Genomic DNA, 20,650 nt, shown 5'->3' on the forward strand with positions numbered 1-20,650 from the left:
ACAATACTCAGGGCTAGCATACCTGGTTTGAGACCCAAGCAAGCATGCGTACAAGTAGTATTCTACGCTATTGGTGCACAAACGATTGTCGCTTATGGTGCATTGAGCCCGTCAAACCCTTCGACGTCAACTTTGGCCCTCCGCCCTACCTAAGCATCTACGAGTACAATGCAATCAAAGATATACCGGGGCCGTGCTTTTCATAAATTGATTCTCTGTATTGAACTGTTGTTCATCGCTTCGGGGCGTAGCACTGAATTTGAGTATGTCCCAGCCAAAGGCCCATGGGCGTCAGTGCTTGTCTTGCACCTTCTATTCGAGCCATAAGCCGTCGGAGCCGACGACAAGCTGCTGTTCATGCAATGTCTTCGTCTTTGCGTGTACTTTTTGGCCTTCCGATGCACTCAGATAGGCCCTGGTACACCATGAAGATTCAGTTATCGATCCGTATTACAGGCAGTCACGAGCTCTGTCCAGCATACAAAGAGGTACGTATGCCATCGTTTACTGCAGAGCAGTAGCTCTGCAACACCCGTCAAGGATGCCCAAAGGTCATTTGTTAAACAGAGTAAAGGACTCCGCAGGCTTCTGTTCTAGCCTGGTACCATATCCATTCGAGCAGAGAGTTCAAAACTTTATACCTTAGACTACAGAATCAAAAATTTATTTAGAAAGTGTTGCGTTAAAGGGGTGCGCTTGGTACATGGAAGGCTTGGGCGTTTTTTCGAGCCCTTTGCCGAAAGTGAGACAGCTGCACAATAAAATACCTCCAAGATGACTTAAGTAGGCGAGGCAGAAAGGAGCCAAGGGAGAGGCCAAATTTAACTTGTGCAATGAGAACTTTGGAAGCAACCGCATTGAAACTCATTTTGCACACCCGTGGAGACTCCTGAAAGACCGAGAAGGGCTACAGCGATGCCACCAACTGCGCACACTTCCTAAAACTACATTCTCAGTCAACTGTTGACCTAAATTAGCAAGAATCCTCTGATATTATGGACAAATGAGCGTTGAACCACCACCAACTGGTGCTGTAGTAGAGCGATCTAGCGATCAGTTCAGTGGCTTGCTTTCCCGAATACCGAACCCATAATGCCCAGTAACACTGCAAATCAAACTAAAAAAGAAAATTTATATTTTTAGTGTATCTAACGGGCTAGTTTGTTGCCGACGCGAATCACTTCTTGGGTCAGCGGAACTACAACCGATGGCTGCCGACTGTCGGGGGCCGCCGCTTAAGCCGTCGCTGCCTGCAGCTCTGAAAGTCGTCATAGCTCGCAGCGCAGATCGCCCTCTACCTTCTTCTAGTGTGCTTGTTTGAGAAACACTTGAAAAGTAAACTCTCCGGAGTTGTTTGCGTTGGTGATTGAAACTTCTCCATCTGCAAAATCTACAGTTAGCCCTCGGCGGCCCGTTTGCGCTGTCGGCTGCGAGTCTACTGTCCAGCGACACCTGTCGATACGGCCATTTCGCTGCATGGACAGTGTCAGCAAACCATAAGTTTCAGGGAGAGAACATCTCCCTTTTTTCTTAAACCGCTCGGACCGTTTTTGTTAGTCTTTGTGTGCTGGCGACGAAGGCTGACACAATGGCCTCACTCCGCGATGTGCGACTGCCGACTTGGCAAGAACTTCAACGCTACGTCAGAGACCCTGAGATTTTGACATCGGAAATCTTGTTCCTGATTTTGACCTTATCAAACATTTTTGTGGTGTACCGTTTATTCCTCGATATCGTCCCATTTCCAGTTTTCGTCACTTGGTGGCAGCTGGCCCAAGGCCTTCTGATGGCTTGGTGCCTGGGCGAGGTTGGACAGGAATATCCAAAGCTTGCTTACTTCCCACGAGTTGAAATAGACAAGAGGCTTCTCAGGAGATTGTTTGTACCGACGATTGTCAACGCACTCATGCTCGTACTCGCGAACGTCCTCCTGTACCGAGTGCAGTGTATTGCAACTCTCCCCGTCGTAGTTGCCTTCGCTGTTGTCCTTCACCATGTTACCCGTTTCGTGGGTTGCGGAGAAGAATACATGCCTATGCGCTGGCAAGCCATTGGTCTGCTGTTTACAGCGTTTCTTCTAGGCATCACGGACTCAAAGACTGTCGGCTCTGAAGTGCTGCCTTGGGCTTTGCTTTATGCTATTTTTTCTGCCGCCTTCCGCGCAGCGTTCCTCCAGAAAGTCATGCACGAAGTTGAAGGCAAAGGGAACCTTTTGCACAACCACCAGCATCTTATCTCTGTCATCATTCTTCCCATCTTGATGATAATTTGCGGAGAAGGCTCAGTACTTAGTGCTATGCCTATGAACTTCGGATCGCTTTACACCTGGCAGACTTGGGGGTGCCTTTTCACTGTAGGAGCACTTCCGTTTTTGAAGAACATTGTGTCGAATCGCCTCATTCGCAGAACTGGCCAAGGCCCATGGCGCTTTCTGGAGGTTTTGTCTATTTTCTTTGTTTTCATTATTGGCATCACTTTTGGCAGCCCCGGATGGCAAGGCTATATAGCCATAATTTTAGTGATTGCAGGGCGCGCTCTTGGGGCTTGTGACGTTCTCCTAAATGCTGCTGAAGCGGAGCAAAATGAAATGCGGCCAAGCGGGGCAACACGCCACACAGGAGATACAGAGGGAGGCGAGCTAGAACGTGGCTCTAACTCTAAGCAGTACCTTCAGTCCATCGAGGAGGATAGCGGCGAAGTGAGTCTAAACTAACACGTAGGCCATAAACTCAGTAGGAGATGTATATTTAGAAAGTGCTACACTCAGTGCACGTGCACAGCCCATGTCTTACTTCTGGCTGGCGTGTGTATGCTTGTTTGCCTTCTAGGCCTACGGGGAGCTCGCTGAAGGCGAAGAAAATGAAATGTGATGACTCACTCTGGCTTTCAAAGTGCTTTAGTTCAATCGGCGGCAGTGAAGCCTGCTGGTTGAAGCGCTGCCGAGATTTAGATACTGTGGGTGGCATTACCACAGGGTCATCTGCCCACTGGTGCAGACGCCCGCCTCTTGCCGTGCTTGTGTCCAGGCTTACTTTTATTAATTCGTAGTGACTACAATGCGAACAATAACGAGATCTATTAGTTCGCAAGTCAAAGATTTACTATGGCACGCCAGCCCCACCAAAAAACCCCATAGTGCTACCTCTTCTATTAGTGGTTTGCATTTGGATAAAGAGCTACATAAACAGCATGCGTACCTTTCTTTGGCTAGCACGTGCTGCTAAAGCCTCCGAATTAATTTCAAACAGAATAAGTGCAAGTAGCTACAAGAGGGAATTGCAGAAGCAACCCATAAGAGGAACCCTCAGACAGTCAACTTGTAACGTTGTGCGACTCTGCGGATTGCTTCCTTAAGCACAAAACGTCCTTAAAGGACGTCTGGCTAAAGAAGCCGTGCCACATGGCATTCAAAACTGGCCACAACTGACGCGTTTGTGATACACTTACATTCACATTTGTCCTTACGGACTTCACACCTGTGACACAACAGCTCTGCTAAACGGGTTTTGCTGTGCAGCAAAACAATGCCAAAAGCGGCAAGTGAGCATTTCACGCGCAGAGCTGCTGAATGTAAACACCTGAAGGAGTGGAGTTCAAGAATTCTGCGCGAACGCCTTCGTAGGCTTCGAAAAGTGGGGCAGATATGGAACGAGATGCGCTGCATGTTACAGTCGTTCCACGCGTCGAGTCAAGAGCGCCAGTAGCAAGGGTACCCAAGTACCACCATCTCCTCTAGGATTTGACTTCGAATATCACTTTAGGCCGTAGACGCCCAGGAAACCATTTTTGCTCGGATGGGCGCCCTAGAGAGTGCTGGATGTAGCGGACACCCTAAGAAATGCATTCGTAAGTAGGAACTGCAAAACTTCCTGGTGTTAATCTAGGATCAAAGCGAGGGAAGCACTAGAGGCGTGAGGAGTACAGAAAACCCGGCCCAACTTCGCATCGGGGCGGAACGAAACCAGGGGAAACGATATTAAACATTTGCAGGAACTAGGGGGGCAAGGCGTGCGTCCTAAGGCTCGCACCTCTATTTTGTGGTCGATATTGACGTGCGAATGCCCAAAGACGTGAAGCGAGCCGTCCGCCTGTCTTAGCTGCTCGTCAATGCGGCTTGACCCCATCACATATGCGAGCGCGCTGGGTTTCAATGGATAGAGAGTCGCCAGTTCAGCACGAGGTAGAAAGTGAGAAAAAGTAATAACAACTGGCCGGTCATCGCAACATGAATATTCATGCATGCGGCCTTTTTCGGGGGAACTGCTGGCTTCCACTTTAGAATTAACTGCATACAAACTCTTGGCGCTTTCCGAAGAAACTTTCTGACCCACCTGTGCCTCGGCGGTAAAATCAACAGCCGCCGTCGCGTCATGCAGATCTGGGAAGGGCGGCTTCCTCGCAACGTTTGGGAAAGTCCGTCCCGAACGTGTTGCATCTATGGTGTGTTTCTGAGTGTTGCGCACAAAACAATCTCGGCGCTCATTTTCAGCTGCGAAAAACTCTGCCAGACTCAGAGGCATTCCCCATGCGTCTGTAAATCGCCGTGGAGCGCAGCTGTCCAGTGCCTTACAAGCCACCTCCCTTGCCTTTTCGACCGGCAACTTTTGGTGGGGAGATTTGGACGAGGCATTCTTTGCCCATCTCGACCCACAGAGGAGCGCTGTCTCCTTCAGATTAGCATCTGCATGGGTAAGTGCGACAGCGACAGAAGCAGTAGAGGTACGATGCAGATTTTCAGTCCTGCACTGGTATCGTCTCCCTTTCCCAAGACACATTCCTGTGAACCGTTTGGACAAAACCGCTTCGGGGTCGTGTCTCTCGTTAGTATTGCCCTCCGCGCACTGCCGGCTGCCAGACTTCGGGTCATTGTTGCTAAGGGGATGCGGCCAACTGCATGCGCTGTAGTCCATCCAGTTTTCTGCTAGTGAGAGCAGAAGCTTGGAGCTATAAGCCCTGCTGCCCTCGCGTGAAGTGCCTCCTTGATTCGAGGCACGCGGATAGCGCTTGACCGGTCCCGGAGCTGAGCTGACAGGCGTGCGCGCAATCAGGGCTGCGCGACGAAAATGAGGATCGAGTTCGTCGTACCAAGAGAACAAAGGCACTAGTCGTACCCCCTTGGAAGGGGAAAAAGGCTTAGTGTGGATCCCCAGAGATTCGCACAGCCGCAAGATGCTATCGAACTTCTGTAGACTGTCGCCAATCCCTGCACAAACAGGCTTTCACAGTGGCTTTTGCATCCAAAATAGTCATATGCTAAGAAAGTGCTGCTCAACACATTCCTTGGCTTGGTAATCCCAGGGGAGAGGACTGAAATTCCCATACACAAATTTTACACTTTAAAGCAAACGCACACAAAATTCTCCCAGCCACAGCTCGTACTCTCCCATAGAAAAAGCTCGACTTATTTTGTTTTGACTATGGTGCTCCCTTACCCATGTCTCTATCCTTGTGGGTTACCCACAGCTCGTGATTCCCTGGCACGAATGTCACGTGCCCAAAAACTGAGCAGAAGAGCTCCAGTGAGCCTTTGAGGCCTTCCAACTCGTGATGCACATCGCCAGCTAAAATAAGAACATCCTGAGTGAAATCTTCTCTTAGTGGAGCGGTGGCCCCAGTGACCACTTCCCAAAGATGTTCGATGTTTCCCACCAACGATCCTGCCAGAGGAGGCCAAGTTGGTTGTTCTGAAGCAGAACCATCGGCTTTGGAGGTGCCTGGACAATTATTTTCGCCTCCAGAAGTGTATGAACGTGCATGGCTTGTGGAGAGGGGAGCTTCCGTAGAGTCGGTGCGCTTCCTGTTCAGCTGGCAAAACTGCTTGACAAGCTCAAAGTTGACTTTGCTTTCAAGATGCAGGTCAGACCAGGCAAAAATGCGCATTGTCACCAAACTGCAATGAAGTGAGCTAAAGCCCACTGGGGAGTTGTCTTTACGGGTACAGTCAAGGTTTTAACGGCACTCAACCTTCTGATGTTTTCGGTGGCGCGATTTGTCGTGCTAACCGTCTCGCTCGCGATCCAGTCGGTTGAAAATCTGTAGGCCGTTGAAACCACCACTGAAAAAAGTGCGAAAGAGTAAAAAACGAAGCTTAAGGCACTTGAGTTGCAATGTGGGCTCAACATGCCATTTCAGCATGCGGTGTCCTTCGGCTAGCAATTTTAGCCGCCTGGAGGTTGAATTGAATAAATTTTGGAGTACCACCACCACAACCGCTATGTTTGCACGGAGACCTTATCTTGTTTACTCCAGGAAACATTGTGTTTTCTTCCTTAGGGAATAGTTGTTGTTCTGCCCCTCAGTACGGCGGCGTCAGGTGAGCGACCGATTTGAAGACCAGGCATACTCAACGTCCACGGGGGAGCTGAAGCAGCTTCAACGGACAATTGCAGATTGTCCTTGGTTGAATTTGAGTAGTCAACATCTCAGAACACTAATGCTTGAATGAAATTGATGCATACGCTAGCTGTGGACTAGTGTCCGTGATGACCCATTTGGCGAGCAGCAGACCAGCCTAGAGGTGACCAGCCCCATCTGTTGCGGGCCAAACTTCCTTCTTTCCCCTCAAGGTATTATTTTTCTTAGATCACCAGCTTGTGTTGGTATGGAAATCAGTTGCTACCAAGTACGTTGGCAAAGACGACAAGGGACAGCCATGTTGCCTGGGTTTTTTTTACCATGTTAGGACAGTGTTAATTACACATGCTGCCGGCACTGCTAAAGCAGATTAGTTCCACCAGAAGTTCCATTTCCCCGAAGATCAGTGAACAGTAACATCCCGGTCAAAATCCGCCTTGCTGCAAATACGCAAGCGGCAAGCCAATGTGACGCATTCTTGAAGGCAAAAAGCTACCAACTGCTCGGTCTTATCAATTCAGTTGTCTTTATGCAAAAGGCGTGATGCAAGCCATTGGATGCGAAATCTCGTGTTCCAAGATGACCTTACGTCTATTCTACTGTAGTGCCAACCCGCCAGTTCAACGGGAAGGAATAAAGCACTGAATTTTCGGGCTCCAGAGAAGCCACTAAGCGTCAATATTGGCAGCCTTAGTTCAACGCTTTTGCACTACATTGCAGGCAGCTATTTGTTGCACCAGGTGATGGTTCCACCAAGCCTTTAGCTAGCAGCAAACACGGGGACATCCCGAGAGAGCGATTTCTCTGCATAAGCGCGAAAACACCTTTGTTCTGCTCGTCGATACGTCACAGTTTCTTCTAGTGACTAGCTATGCCTCCAAGCGAGACGGGGGAAAGTGCAGTAGGCCACTTAAGGCGCTACTTTCCAGCTGGCGACTTGATCTCGTTTGCTGCTTCTTTATCAAGGGGCAGTATAAATGTTATTCCCGCATATCAATTGCTAACACACAGCCAGATTTGTATACTCCTGAACTTGTTAGCCGTTTTGCAGACCCATGCTGAATTGACTCTTATTTTTGGCCAGTCCCAACGCCGGGACAGCAAGTGAAGCGAAGAAGGATGCTACATAGGAGCTCGCTGAAGTAGTCTGCTCATCACAGCTGCACACAAAACAGCTTCTAGAATACCAAGCACATGCCAGCAAACTCAAGGAGTGCACCATGGAATTCCATCCCCGCGAGCGCAGGTTCACAGAGACACGGTCGAGATCCCGCAAAGGGGAGGCATAGGGAGGAAACAAGCAGAATCACCTCCGCAAATGAGCCAACCCAGGGAAATCGTTAGGCTAAAGCGGGCGTGACAGTTTCATGGCCTCCTACTCTATATGATCCTGGAACGACGGATGCCACTGGCATCACAGCCACTCACATACAAAGAAGGCCGGAGCATGAGAAACTTTTTTCAGTACAGCAGGAAAGCGGCTTAGTAAGATAGACCTGAACCAATGCTGCTGGGGGAGAGTTAAGGGAATAGTTACAGGGTGGTAGTCCAGTGCACAGACCTACCTGAAGGATACAAGCGCTGATGTGGAGGATTGAGCAGCAGTGGAACGAATTGCTCCTACGTTTCTGCATTAGTAGCCGTCTTTTCCTTATTCTACATATTTCCGCTAACTGACAGCAAGAATACCACCGCAGATTCTGCAAAGGTGACCGACGAGAGGTCGAGATGCCTGCAGCGGAGCGCGTGGGGTAGTAACTGGCTGGCCCGACACTCGGCCTTTGCAAGGTCGTAACGAAGCTAAGTACAAACAAGCTGAAGGGCTGGTAGGAAGCAACAGCAGAGTTCTCAGGCCTGCGGGAATCACCAGAGGAAGATTAGTGAAAGTGACGGTGCGTATTGTAGATCTGCCCTGTTGTTGAGACCCACGACGGTCAACCAACTTTAGGCAAGACGGCGTAAGAGACTACGCAACCCTCCGACTAGCAGCAAGGAAGTGATGGTCTGTTTTGAGTGCAAGGGCAAGGAAGACTTCGCGAAAGCCTAATAATCACTAAAGCTGAAGCCTTGCAAATCAGGCGAAACCTCCAGGAGGCGCGGAGGTGAGGGCCACTACTCGAGGGATTGTGCCACTCCACCCAGACCAGGCAAGAGTGATAAAAATGGGCCAACTGCACTAATAGGCCTGACAAGAAGGCAAAAAAACGCCCATTTTCAAACAGCAAAGCCTACGAGTTACGGGGGACTGGCCTCGACGCGCCAACGACTAGGTGGAGGGCTGCTGCATGCCGTCAGGACGGGGCCGAATTTCACCGTCTTGCCCAGATGGAAGCAGAGAATCTAGAAGCGCTAGCAAGCATGTGCCATAGGTGCAGGGACTACAGCAGTTCTCAAGGTGTACGCTGAAAAAGAAGAGGAAGCCACTACGGGAGGACCTTGGCACCAATACTACTCTCAGCATGCACGATAAGGAACAGAACAAGGCAAGCGAAGAGTCTGAAGCATCCGGTAGTACTGAAATGCGAGCCACGCCGCAGCGGTGGCGACAGCAACTGTATACGTAACCGGGTGGTAGGAGCTGGAAGCTGCTGTGCAGCATGGGAATGACGGCTCATTTTGTCTGTCAGACACATAGCATGTGGAGCGCTTGTGAACAGTGCTGCGCCTCACAGTTTCATCAGCCCATCTCTGTTGAGCGGCCAGAACTGAGGCTGCGTCCCCTGTGCAAGGCCTGCAGTTTCACCATTGTCAAATAAGAGCAGCTACATATCAATTGCTTGGCGATAGGGCTATGTATGTGATGTGATACCTAGCGGGGGATTTCCTTGTGGGGCCTATACCTTACGATGCTGCTAGACTGGCTAACGGAACACCAGACAGTCTCTTCATTTTCAGGCTGATGAGCTACAGCGTCTGTGAATGGTGGATGATGCAATGTACCAAATAAAAGGAAACAGAGACAAAGGAAACGCAGCGGCAAAGGAAAAGAACAAACAACCCCAGCAGGCGCTGGGAAGGACCCTAGCTGAGCAAGCCTACGTTATGCTGACCCAGCAACTGTGCCACAAAACTGCATGAGATGTGGCTACACTCCTTCGCTCCACTCCCAGACGTTACAAGACACGCCGCAAAGCCAATGCTAGCATGCTTGTAAAAGGCTACTGTGAGGCTACTGTGCGAGGCTCAGGCCAGCACGATACATCTGCGGGGTGCACTATGGATGTCCAGCACCATACCGGCTTCACCAGGAGTGCGAAAGCTATCCACCATTCACTTGCGCGGAGAGTGCCAAGAACAGCTGATGCGTGCGTTAACAGGGCACTGCTGTCGGATCCCTGCTGCCCAGTCCCGCATCCCATTCCCCGCCGGCCTGCAAGGCGAGCGAAGCTGACAGGGGAGAGTCCTAATTTCTCACCTCCAGCCTCGACGGCACACAGTTCGACCAGTGGATACGGTCATTTGAGGCTTAGAAGGAACCCCTGCATATCCTCCAGTTTTTTAAAAAACACCTGGCAGCGTTGCCAGATAGGTCACATGCAGTGCTGCCACCAATCATCCAGATGGCTCCACACTAGTTGATCTCACGAGCATAAGCACGAATTTCTTCTAACCACAACTTCATGGGCTCGCTGTGTGACTCCCTAGGCAGTGCTTAATTTATTATACGACTGCACGAAATCTCGAAACCACGAAGCACGACAGGGCATATGGGTTACTCCGCCTTGCTTGAGCCGAAGCACATGGTTGTTTCGTTGCTGTATTTAGACACAAAATCTTGACACTCATCAGGGCCTGTTGATGCAGAATTTTAGAGCTACTCGTGAAGCAATGTTCCCTCCTCCTTTTATACTTACAAGCAACAGGCATATATACTGACATCTCACATTATTCAAGAGGGGCAGTTTTCGTACTAGCATGCAAACAAGTCAGCGTCCTCAGGCAAGACGTGAACTCCGTTCCCCAGAAATATCCAATGTATCATATAGAGTTTCTCGCCGTCACTTCACACTAATCCAGCGATCTTCGTCTCTGGTAAGATTAGAACGCATACCGGTCATCATACTCTCGTATATCTGCAACAGCTCATGGCGTCAAAGCCTCTACTAGATCATTCTGTTCGTTGGCTTGGTTTTCTACAGGAATATCAAGACCTCAGAATCACATAATTAAGAGCTGTACATAGCAAGGGTGGCTCTGCCTCGACACCTCCGCACCCTATCCCGCCTGCTCCTTGTGGTATTCCTCTCTAAGGCCATAGACACTCCTGAAAGTGCGCTAGCCTTGGTCGCGCTCGATAAAGAAAGAGGCAAAGCGACCTTAAACACGCGGCAGAGTACAGAGCGTTCGCGCAAGCACACGCCTCCGCGTACCCTATCATCCCGTCTGCGTGCGACGAGTTTTTGCTGTTTCCATGAAGGAGGCTCAAGTGCCGGCAACCCTCAATCCACGTCTCTTTAGCATTCACTTTCCCCTGGTGCAACTTTTCAGTCGTCAGCATTGCGACCCCTCCTATGGTCCCCTTCAGCGACGCACGTGTTTAGCATGCTTGAGAAGCTCTGCCACGTATACCTAGTTGCCTTTCTACTGCTTCAGCATGCTGCTCACCGGAACGACGCACGCCACTAGTACAGAGACAACATTAAAAAAGAGAAATAGTATGCGTGCCATGGTGACGAAGAGGTTTGTGTGTTCAACACGCCTAACTAGTCACACAGAAATCGTGTCTCGGATCGTTCATGCAGCATTTGGAATAACGCTAGCTCTAGCCAGCTACGCCCACTTGTTGGCTCTTAGTCATCTGTGGTTATGCTCAGCGCCGCAGCAGTCAACCAATGTTAACAAATGTCACCTATGGCAAAGTACCCGAGGTCCCCTTACCTCGGAAGAGTTCCAAATGCACCAGCAGTACCTCGAGCTGTAAGCAGTACCACTTGGCCACAGTATCTTGAGCAGTAAGCAGTACACAGAGGCACACAGGAGTGCAAGTAAATATTAGGGATGTACTACACGCCGCTAGTCACTTTACACCACTTCTCCGTTGAAAATTGATGCATACATGTTTTATCTATCTATCTTCGCCCATTGTTGTTTTCCCGGTTGCTCAGGAAGAGAGCATCAGCTCTTCGCAACTCAGCGACCGACGAAAGGCAGGCGGTTTCCTCGTTTGGTCTGCTGTAGCGGCTGCATCACTCAAGTTGCCCGTGTTTCTTTACCAGGTAGACCTGAGCGCTCGCTTTACTGCGATTACTGCAGCTACACCCGTTGCCATGGTGGTTCCTGCAAAAACGCTCTAGGCCCTCCCCGGCGAAGCACCCCTTTTGCCAAGGGTCTCGCAGGGAAGGCTACTGCAGAAAATAGCTCACCCCAGCTGCTACTGACGCAGCTACTGTCCAAGCGGCCCCACTTTCCCACTACTACAGACCTCTAAAAGTAAATGCAAGCTCCACCTAATTCTCGAGCACCAGCACCAACTGCTTCTCTTTATGTGCAAACCTAAATCACAAAAAGTGCTGAAGAGCAACATATCTCCAACCAAAAACAACTCTAGCGGTTGTCTTTGTAACTGCAGCTGTAGCAGCTGCTGGTGCAACTGCTGCTGCTCTAGCTGCAGCTGCTTCTGCCCCAGCTGCAGCTACTTCTCTAGCTGCAGCTGCAACAACTGGAAAGCTCTAGCAGTGCCTCTTGGCACTAAACAAGCAGCCCTCGCTGCTGCTCCTACAGAGCCTTTGCCGCTGCAGTTTCTCTCTCTTCTGGGCACACCGTATGTATCTTGATGAGGCACGTTGCTGCTGCTGGTGCTCCCGCCAGTTGCATGAATAGTCAGAAAGATGATCAACTGCAACGACAGACCGACAGATGGGCGCCTGCAGCTGCAGCATTGCCTACGGCTTCGGTATTAAACGCTTGAGGCCCATCAGCCTAAACGGCAGACAAATAAGCAGACAAAAGAACAGCGAAAAGTACGTATGTACAGAGGCTCAAAGCAAAACAAAAAGGCAGAGGCAACAGAGTGAACACACCTACAGGGGGACTGAATGTGGGTCCTCAACCTCAAAGTGAATCGTACGACATGAATTATGGCCTCACCACTGCCTGTTCGAGGCGTGCCATTCTGTGGCTGATAGGTCTGCGTGCAAACGTTGCGCCTGTGCAATATCGCCGCCTTGCAGAGCGCTGCACAGGGCCACAACCTTCTCGCAGCCGCTGCCACTCAACTCGCCTTGCTGCAGCTGTGGAAAAAACAACAGCACCAGCATGTCCACGCTAGCGCATTGAAGTGCATGAGACATCACTAGATACAAATTTGTAACAACTTCAGCCGAAAGCCGCTATATCTAAGCCCTATCCCCAACCCGAAAACCTTCAATATGCAATCTTAATCCTAAGAGCGAACAATAGTGGAGGAATCACCTTGAGAAGAAGGTCCTCCACCTTGTTCGAAAGGTCTTGTGCTGACGGCCCCTGCTGCATCTGCAACAAACCGCTCAATACGCTGCGCACGAATGCCTGCAACAGAAGCAATAATAGCAAATACTGGTCAACACACAGTGGTTCCAGCCGTCTCATCCTGTCTAGGTTTGGCAGTACTGCCAGAATTCCCCAGCATACCACGCAGCGACACAAACACCAGTTGCGGAAAAATAGCACACACAGCAATAACACCAGCAGAAGAAACCAGCACTTCGTGCTCTTCCAACAGCATCATCAGCAGAGTAAGTCCTAGCGGCAGTTGCAGCAGCAATTATAGAAGCAACAGCAGCAGTTCCCGCGTACCTGTTGGTCTGGCGGCAGAGCCTTTCCTTCCGTCCCCTTTTCGGAAGCTTTGTTTATGCCCATGTTTGCTGCATAGGTGCTCTTCGTTGCCCTTTGGTTCTGCAGCGCAATAAAGTTGAGCCCAAACTCACACAGTGTGTCTAAATCATCTGCTGCCGTTGCTGTTGTTCCTTTCAACGTTGTCCCAGATACTTCGGTAAAACACTCTGTGCGCTCATCTACATTTTTTGTCTGCCGCCTAGCTTTTCGAATGTACATCTTTTGTGTTTTTGCTCTATTTGTAAGTATCTCGGTTCCGCTCCTAGTTGCACTTTGCCTGTGGATTCTTCTGCCTGTCTCTGCTTCCTCATTCCCTCTGCATTCTTCCAGTACATGAATATTTTCTATCTGTAGGGCTGGAACGAAACACCCCTGACTCTCTGTCTGTGAAGACTTTCTTGTTTCCTTCGCGTACTCAGCCCCTGCCCGTGTTCCAAACTTACGAGTTGTGCTGCTGTAGGTATTGGCCACGGTACAGGCATGCCAGGTTTTACAGGCTGGGCTCCAACAGTGGGAGCAGAATACGGGGCAGGACTGTGGCCCCCCTCGCCAGTTGGAGGCAAGCGAGGAAATCCACCCGCATGTCCAAAACCGGAAGCACCAGGCCCAGCGCTCGCTAGCGATCCCGGGGGGGCCGCCAACGATACCCCAGGTGCGCCCCCAAGAGCACCCGTCCCACCAGCGATATTACCGGTAGACGCGTTTGAAGGCGCCGGTGCTGACTGTGGTGCAGTGAAACCGAAGGAAGATGCTGGAGCAGCTGGTCTGAGTACGCTACCTCCAGGAACAGCTGTCCCACCAGTAGCAGCAGACACTGGGGGTGGCGGCACACCCCTTGGGGCGCCCAAGGCAGGGGAAGGACTCATGAAGCCAGCGGAAGAGATAGGGGCTACCCGTGAAACAGAACCCGGATTCTGCGGGAACATGTCTCGTTGCTGGTGATGCTGATGTTGCTGCTGTGAGCCTGCAGTAGTGAAGGACACACAAGGCAGCATATGCACCATTCAGCAAACCTCTGCCGTTCAGTGAAGCTGCTGGGGAGTTATCTGGGACACAACGCGGCCGGAACAGCACAATTTTGCGCTTTCCTACCGTTGGGAAGAAACCCTTGTTGCAATCCGTTAGTCGCTGGGGAGGGCCTGTGTACCGGCCCTAAAGCTCCTGATTGAGTGGAAGGCCCTGAGGCTGGCAGCATGCGGGGAACACAGAACTGCTGCGACTGCTGCTGCATCTGTTGCTGCTGCTGCTGGGGTGGGGGAGCAGAAGGAACATCATGGCCCCTCTGCTGCTGCTGCTGCAGAAACGGAGGCTGCTGTTGTTGCAGCGATGGCTGAGCCGGGGGCATCGAGCGCACTGGCTGCCGCTGCTGCTGCTGTTGCTGCTGGCGCTGCATGGCCCCACCAAACCCCGAGCTCTCCGCACGCAGATTGGGAGAAGTAAATCCTGCTCGCTCCATTGCTGTAGGGTTGCTGTAATACAGACGCATGGCCAGCTCAAGCGCTGCGGCACGCAGGGAGGACTCTAGGGCCTGCTGACCTGAACCAGCTGCTGCCGCTCCATCTGTTATGCTGCTTATGTTGGTGCTACCAACTCCCAAATACAACCGTAGAACCAACATCGCGCACGATCCACACGAAAGGCTGCTTGCCTCGTCTGCGTATGCACTGTAGCAGCAGCACGCAGCCACAAAAGCAGCACAGAAGCCGTAGATGGTACGCTGTGCTAAACAAAGCAATGACTGCAGCTTGGGCACAGCGACAAGTGAAACGTTTGACAAATAGAACACCATCAAATTGGCAGCGTATAGGCCAGCAGGCAGAACAGCAGTACCACAAAAAACAAACCTAACGACAAACCTAACACCAGCAACTCGTGTCTCACAGTGCGACCCTTTCGAATGCAGGGCAAGGGCCCTGGAAATTTGCTGCCGCTCTAAAGACGAGCATTTTTTGGATAGTATTGAGAAGCGGCTGCGCGAAGTAGTTGCTGCCGCTGCTGCTGCTCTTGCTGCGATGTGTGTAGATTCTCTGCTGTAGCTGCTGCAGCCAGATGTCGCATGCAGCTGGGAAATCACGTGACGTAATGAAACACACTAGGGCCCCCTTCAAGTCCCCCGACGCAGACAGCCGTTCCCCTAATTGCCCTGACGAGACACATCATCCCAATAAACAAAAATCGTCACAATAGGGCAGCACAAAGGATAAAGAAAGGCATACTAGCCGGGGCACTATAACTGGGTTCAAGCTTGCGTAGGCAGCTCAACGCCAATGTACACTGTACGCTCCTTCAGCAATAGGGTCTGGAGCCGGCTGAACGCGTATCGCTAGGAGTTTATTACTTACGCGCCAGTCGGTAATATGTGTCCTTGTCACGCGCGTAGCTCCCCAAGAGCCGCAGAGCCTCACGCCAGCATACCAACGAAACTTCCGTAACTAGGCTGTCCAGGCAATCTAGCACCGCGAAACCGAACAGCTGCAGGAAACAGTAGCAGCAAAATTGAACGAATGACAAGGAAGAAAATACCGACAGCTCACACAACACAAAAACCCATATACCAAAAGCGGGCATCCACCGCTTTTGCTGATGCATCTGCTGATGCTACTCCTGATGCTACTGTGATCGCGAATACCGCCTTTCCAGCTCGCGCCTTGGGTGCTGCGCCTGCCTACTACTGCTGCGCCCGCACCTTGAAAAATTCGTCCTGCATGTTGTGTACATACGCCTCCGCAACTGTGCGCCAAATGGCGAGGCCTTGGCCTTCCGCTGCTTCCCAAAGACATGCGTTGCTGCTCTGGCGCTGCTGCTGCTGTTGCTGCTGCTGAGGTAGCGGCGCTGCTGCTGCGGCTCCCGCCAGAAGCAGCGCATCGCTAAGCGTCCCGTAAACCTTCAGCAGCTCCACAGCCCCTTCTATAGAACCAGTAAGAAGACATTCCCGCAGAAGCTGCCATGGCGCAGATGCTGCAGCACGACAGTACGCACGGACATGCGAATACTGCAACGTTTCCTCTGCTGCTCCTGGTGCCGCAACTGTTCTTGTTCCTTCACGTTCTGCCACAGTGAAGCGGCCAGCGCACTGCTAACTGTACGGATGCGTAAAAAATACGCTATCAGCAACAGCAACTCACTCCAGTCAATATCGCCATGCTGTGAAGACGCCCTGCTGCTGGCTGGATTCGGCTTGACTGCCTGCTCTTGCTGTTGTTGTTGTTGCTGGAGCACGTCACCGGATGCGGATTCTTCCTCCCTTTGTTGCTCCTGTTGATCCTTCGAGGATTCACGTTCCTCTGCGCCCCCGAGTTGTGAAAAAAACTCTAAACAGTAGCCGCAAGAACAGCAGCAACAGAAGCATCTGCACAGGTCGGCTAAGAAGTCAGTTCGTCAGTCCTACACTGCCAGCCATCCAGTGAACTCCACCGGAAGCAAGATGCCTTGCTACCTTCTGGGCTAACTGGAAGAACATGCGACTGACTTTCTGGGTCCACTGCAGTCAAGGCAGCAATCTGCTGCTGCTGCTGCTGCTGCTGCTGCGTTCCGTTGCCATTACTCAACGGGTAGCCTGGGTATGACCCAGGCCCGTTGATGTATCCTTGCTCCTGCTGCTGGTGCTGTTGCGGGTGCATGGCATAGCCGTACATGGGATGCTGCTGCATTTGCTGCTGCATTTGCATCTGTTGTTCTTGCTCCTGCTGCTGTTGCAGCAACAGCTGCTTCTGCCGCTGCTGTTCTTGCACAGATGGAAGCGGATGGCCTAGAAGTGTCTCGAGCTGCTGCTGTAACTCCTCCCTGCTGCTCCCCCCGAGGTTCGGTATGCGCTGCAGCAATTAGGAACAAGAAAAAGGGCAGCATGAAAATCCAAGCAATGGCGCCGCCAGCGCCAGCTCTATGAAGCAAGAAATAGAAGCTCACCCCGTTCAGTGTGTCAAGCAGCGCCGACCAGACTTCTCGGTCTTCCGACTCACTCTGGTGCTGCTGCCGCTCCATTTGCTGAAGCTGGAGTGTGCAGATATCCGCCCAGCACTGCTGCCTTATAAGCCCGTCTAGCTGCTGCACCTGTGCAGCAAATGCTGCTGCAAGCTGGCCCGTTTCGTGTGCGTCTGTCTCTTCGAGCTTCGTCTCTGTAAACTCCTCGACGGACCTCAGCATTAACGCAGAATGAGACAAAGAAGTCGAGTACGCTAGCCGCCCGCTACTGCTGAAATCCACAGCGCGTGGCTTCTGCAGCAGCAACAGCGGAAGCACCAGCAAATGCGAATTCAGTAGCAGCAGACAATATGGCCACCTAAAGCCGAATTCCTCACGGCTTCCGCCAGCTCTTGTACCATTAGCAGCAGCATCAGGCGCAAGCAGCAGCGCCCTCGTTCCGGATCACCTTTGTCCTCAGAAGAAGCAGCAGCACCCTTAGCAGCGCTAGCAGAATGAGCTTGCTAAAATAAAGTGGAAGCGAGGTCATAAGCAATACTCTGCACGATTCCTTTCTTTAGTGTAACAATGTGTCCATTCAGGGGGATGGTTCCGACCTTGAACCAAGACGGTATAAACTTGCTGCTAGAGGGCCCCATGATTCTAGAGTCTTCTGGTGGATAGAAACGGTCTGCTGCTGATGACGGAGACCCCGCAGCACAATTGGAGGCTAGCAACGAGCACACAGAAACCTGCATGGGTGTCGCTGCTGCATATACGCCTGGCGCTGTTGGCGACCACAAGACCTGCATATAGGGCTCGACTGCCTGTTGCTGCACGTACACCTCAATGCCACTGCTGTGAGTCTGCTGCTGTTGCTGCACTGACTCTTCCGGTAACCACCAACAAACCAACCGGCTGTCGCGCCCGCACGTTAGCTGTAGCAACACAGGCAGCATCAGGAGGAGCATGGATGATGCGAATAGGACGCGCCACAACATCGGCAGCCAGGCTAGCAGCAATATCCAGGAAAGCTGCAACTACTGCAATCTCATAGAACGACCAACAACAGCCTGCATCAAAGCCACAACTAGCTGCAGCAGCAGTAAAAGCAGCAACAAGAGCGACGAACCACCATGCGGCTATCCGCCGGGCACAGCGAGGCAGATACAATTCCACGAGTATGGCCGTAAGGAGGTTGTGGAATGGCTTCTTTCAAAGGGAACGTTGCGTTGCGTAGGTCCCAAAGCTGGAAATACACAAGCAAATAAACGACAAGGGGGCGGCAGCTGATGCAGTGCCCCGCTAGCCTATTTGGTAGTGCAGACAATTCTACAAAACGGAAGGCGAAAGAATGAACAGGAAACGTCAAGCAGGGGATGACAATTAAGCGCAGACAAATGCGAAAACTATGCGACGACAGTGTGAAGGAGCTGAAGGAGATGCAACATCATCCCCACCTGCGGCGAAGGTTTTCTATCATCGTCGTAAACTAGTAGAAGCTGTGTCGGCTGATTTGGCAGCCACAAAACTGAACTTGGACGCGAATGGCGGTGTTGCGGGTCGCAGAAGCTGAGAAAACACGGAAGGTACAGGGTTCCATGCCATCGGTGCGCCGGACATTACCGCCGTGTCCCTTCTGTTATTGCTTTAACAACTTCATAGAAGCAACAGAACCCACAATAGCAACAGCAACAGCCACTGCCCTAACAGCAACAGGAGTCCTGCCAACAATAGCCGATGCGGCCAACTCAGCAGCAGCAACTACAGCAGTAATGGCAGGCATCACCTGATAGCATGCTTCCTCTGCTTCAGATCCCAGACAACAGTCTGCCCCGTGCCAGTGCCGGTGGCGATGATATGTGCCACCGAAGCGTTCCAGCTAAGACAGGTGCACTCGCAGTCATCACCTGCTGGATTAAACAATAGGCCAAGCACAATGAGACTGTTCACTAGGAAGTGAATGAACCCTACGCTTGCAGAATAAAACAAACACCAATGGCATACTACGTGAGTCCAACAGGACGGAGTTAATGCAGTGGCTACCACATCCAAACGCACACAGTTCCTTTCCAACTGTATGCGTATCTGTGTTCCTGATTGTATGTCCGTTTGTGTTGTCTCTGCTCTTGTATGTCGTATCTCCCTGTGTATTGATTCACGTGTAACCCCCTTCGCATCCAAAGTCGCCCATGTTTCTCCCTACCACTCTCCGCAAATATGTAGCAGGCTACAAAGTTTCCTAGCAAGCCAACCGGTTCAAAAATCCAGTGTTTAGCTACACGATTTGCTAGGTCCCACACAACTTCACTACATGGCGCGTTGGCCGCTCGAATAATTAAATTCCGTTGATAGTTCGGTAGCTGATTCTTCAATACAGCCTCTACCAAGTCTGCCGGTTCGCTAAATAGTCAGATAACTCCAGTCGAGTTGCGTTTACCTGCTCCATCCGCTCCGGGTTTGTGTGCAACTGCTTCCGTAGCAATCTCGACATCGACTATGGAAAGACCACCGCTGCTCGTGCCAGCAGCTAGCAACGAGGGCCGCAGCGAATTGAACTGCAACGCCTGCACGCGCTGCCCCCGCTGGACCTCCACCGTCTGCAGCAAACCCGAGGACCCACTATCACCAGAGGCCACGCCCTGACTACAGACAGGCGAAGGGACAGGTACACGCACAAAAAACAGGTACGGATGAAGGCAAATGAGACGCGGCATCACTGACCTGCGCAGATACACTTCATTTGGACAGTTTGGTCCTGTCCAGCTTGCTGAAGTCAACATTTAAGTAGGTACTTGACTCACCATAAGACAGAGAAGGAAATACAAGGAAATCCACGCAAAGGCAGAGGAAGAACCGCACATACAGTCGCAGAAACAACGACAGTGAAAAGTATACAGAAACAAAACCGGCAATGACGGAGGCAGAGGCAGTAAGAGAGATAAACAAGAACGAAAACTGGAAGATCCTAATGTATCCTAAAAAAAATCCAAATGTGTCGCAAAAAAAGCATGCCGAAACAAAGAAACCTAGGCAAAGCACACCATTTTCACATCAAACGCAACAGCAGCAACGGCACTATCGACGACAGGAGGGGCAAAGAACACCGCACTTGAGTATGTCGCCAGCATTCCAGAGAGTGACGTCTCCTTCAGACATGCCACCCGCGACAAGGCAGGCATTCGCTGAGCCTAAGTCGGTAGTTATGGCGGTAGCTATGCACTGGAAGGGAGAGGGAGCTCCCACAGAAGCAACAACTGGAAGGGAGGCGCTTGGAGATGACAAATCGAAGGAGGCAAACTCCAGCCGAGGATCAACACCCATGGTACCCAGCGCCAACAGCTCGCGGCTCCCCCCATCCCCTCCTGTGCTGCTAGTTTTGCTGCTGCTGCTGCTGGTGCCTTCCTGCACCGAGAGACCCCATGCGCCTGAGGGGCACCAAGCCACCGCGGCGCTGCGCGTGAGATTCTTTAAGCTCATTGCTGCTGCGGACGAGGTGGTGGGGAGAGACACAAGCTGAGCAGCACAGCAAGGCTCAGCCTCGAGAGCAACTTACTCACGGACTAAACACGAACAGCAGAAT

The 20,650-nt window shown here is 51.5% G+C and overlaps 3 protein-coding genes across 3 annotated transcripts; 1 reads left to right on the forward strand and 2 right to left on the reverse strand.

Moving 5' to 3' along the window:
• Window positions 1-1,588: 1,588 nt before the first annotated feature.
• On the forward strand, window positions 1,589-2,870 carry ETH_00026960 (uncharacterized protein; the record flags this gene model as incomplete). Its single annotated transcript, XM_013373094.1, has 2 exons — window positions 1,589-2,698; window positions 2,829-2,870. 2 exons carry the CDS (start codon window positions 1,589-1,591, stop codon window positions 2,868-2,870), a joined length of 1,152 nt encoding a protein of 383 aa, XP_013228548.1.
• Window positions 2,871-3,875: 1,005 nt separating this feature from the next.
• On the reverse strand, window positions 3,876-5,880 carry ETH_00026965 (uncharacterized protein; the record flags this gene model as incomplete). The annotated part of the gene is made up of 2 exons (XM_013373095.1): window positions 3,876-5,203; window positions 5,433-5,880. 2 exons carry the CDS (start codon window positions 5,878-5,880, stop codon window positions 3,876-3,878), a joined length of 1,776 nt encoding a protein of 591 aa, XP_013228549.1.
• Window positions 5,881-12,236: 6,356 nt separating this feature from the next.
• Window positions 12,237-20,547, reverse strand: ETH_00026970 (uncharacterized protein; the record flags this gene model as incomplete). The annotated part of the gene is made up of 18 exons (XM_013373096.1): window positions 12,237-12,273; window positions 12,442-12,584; window positions 12,766-12,861; window positions 13,129-13,227; window positions 13,611-14,131; window positions 14,260-14,831; window positions 15,049-15,310; window positions 15,510-15,639; window positions 15,854-16,125; window positions 16,293-16,478; window positions 16,637-16,979; window positions 17,074-17,382; window positions 17,685-18,005; window positions 18,200-18,316; window positions 18,528-18,639; window positions 18,857-18,980; window positions 19,508-19,791; window positions 20,180-20,547. 18 exons carry the CDS (start codon window positions 20,545-20,547, stop codon window positions 12,237-12,239), a joined length of 4,296 nt encoding a protein of 1,431 aa, XP_013228550.1.
• Window positions 20,548-20,650: the final 103 nt, after the last annotated feature.

Source organism: Eimeria tenella, genomic scaffold (assembly GCF_000499545.2).
Source record: "Eimeria tenella Houghton genomic scaffold, Eth_scaff12, whole genome shotgun sequence".
NCBI classification, from domain to species: domain Eukaryota; phylum Apicomplexa; class Conoidasida; order Eucoccidiorida; family Eimeriidae; genus Eimeria; species Eimeria tenella.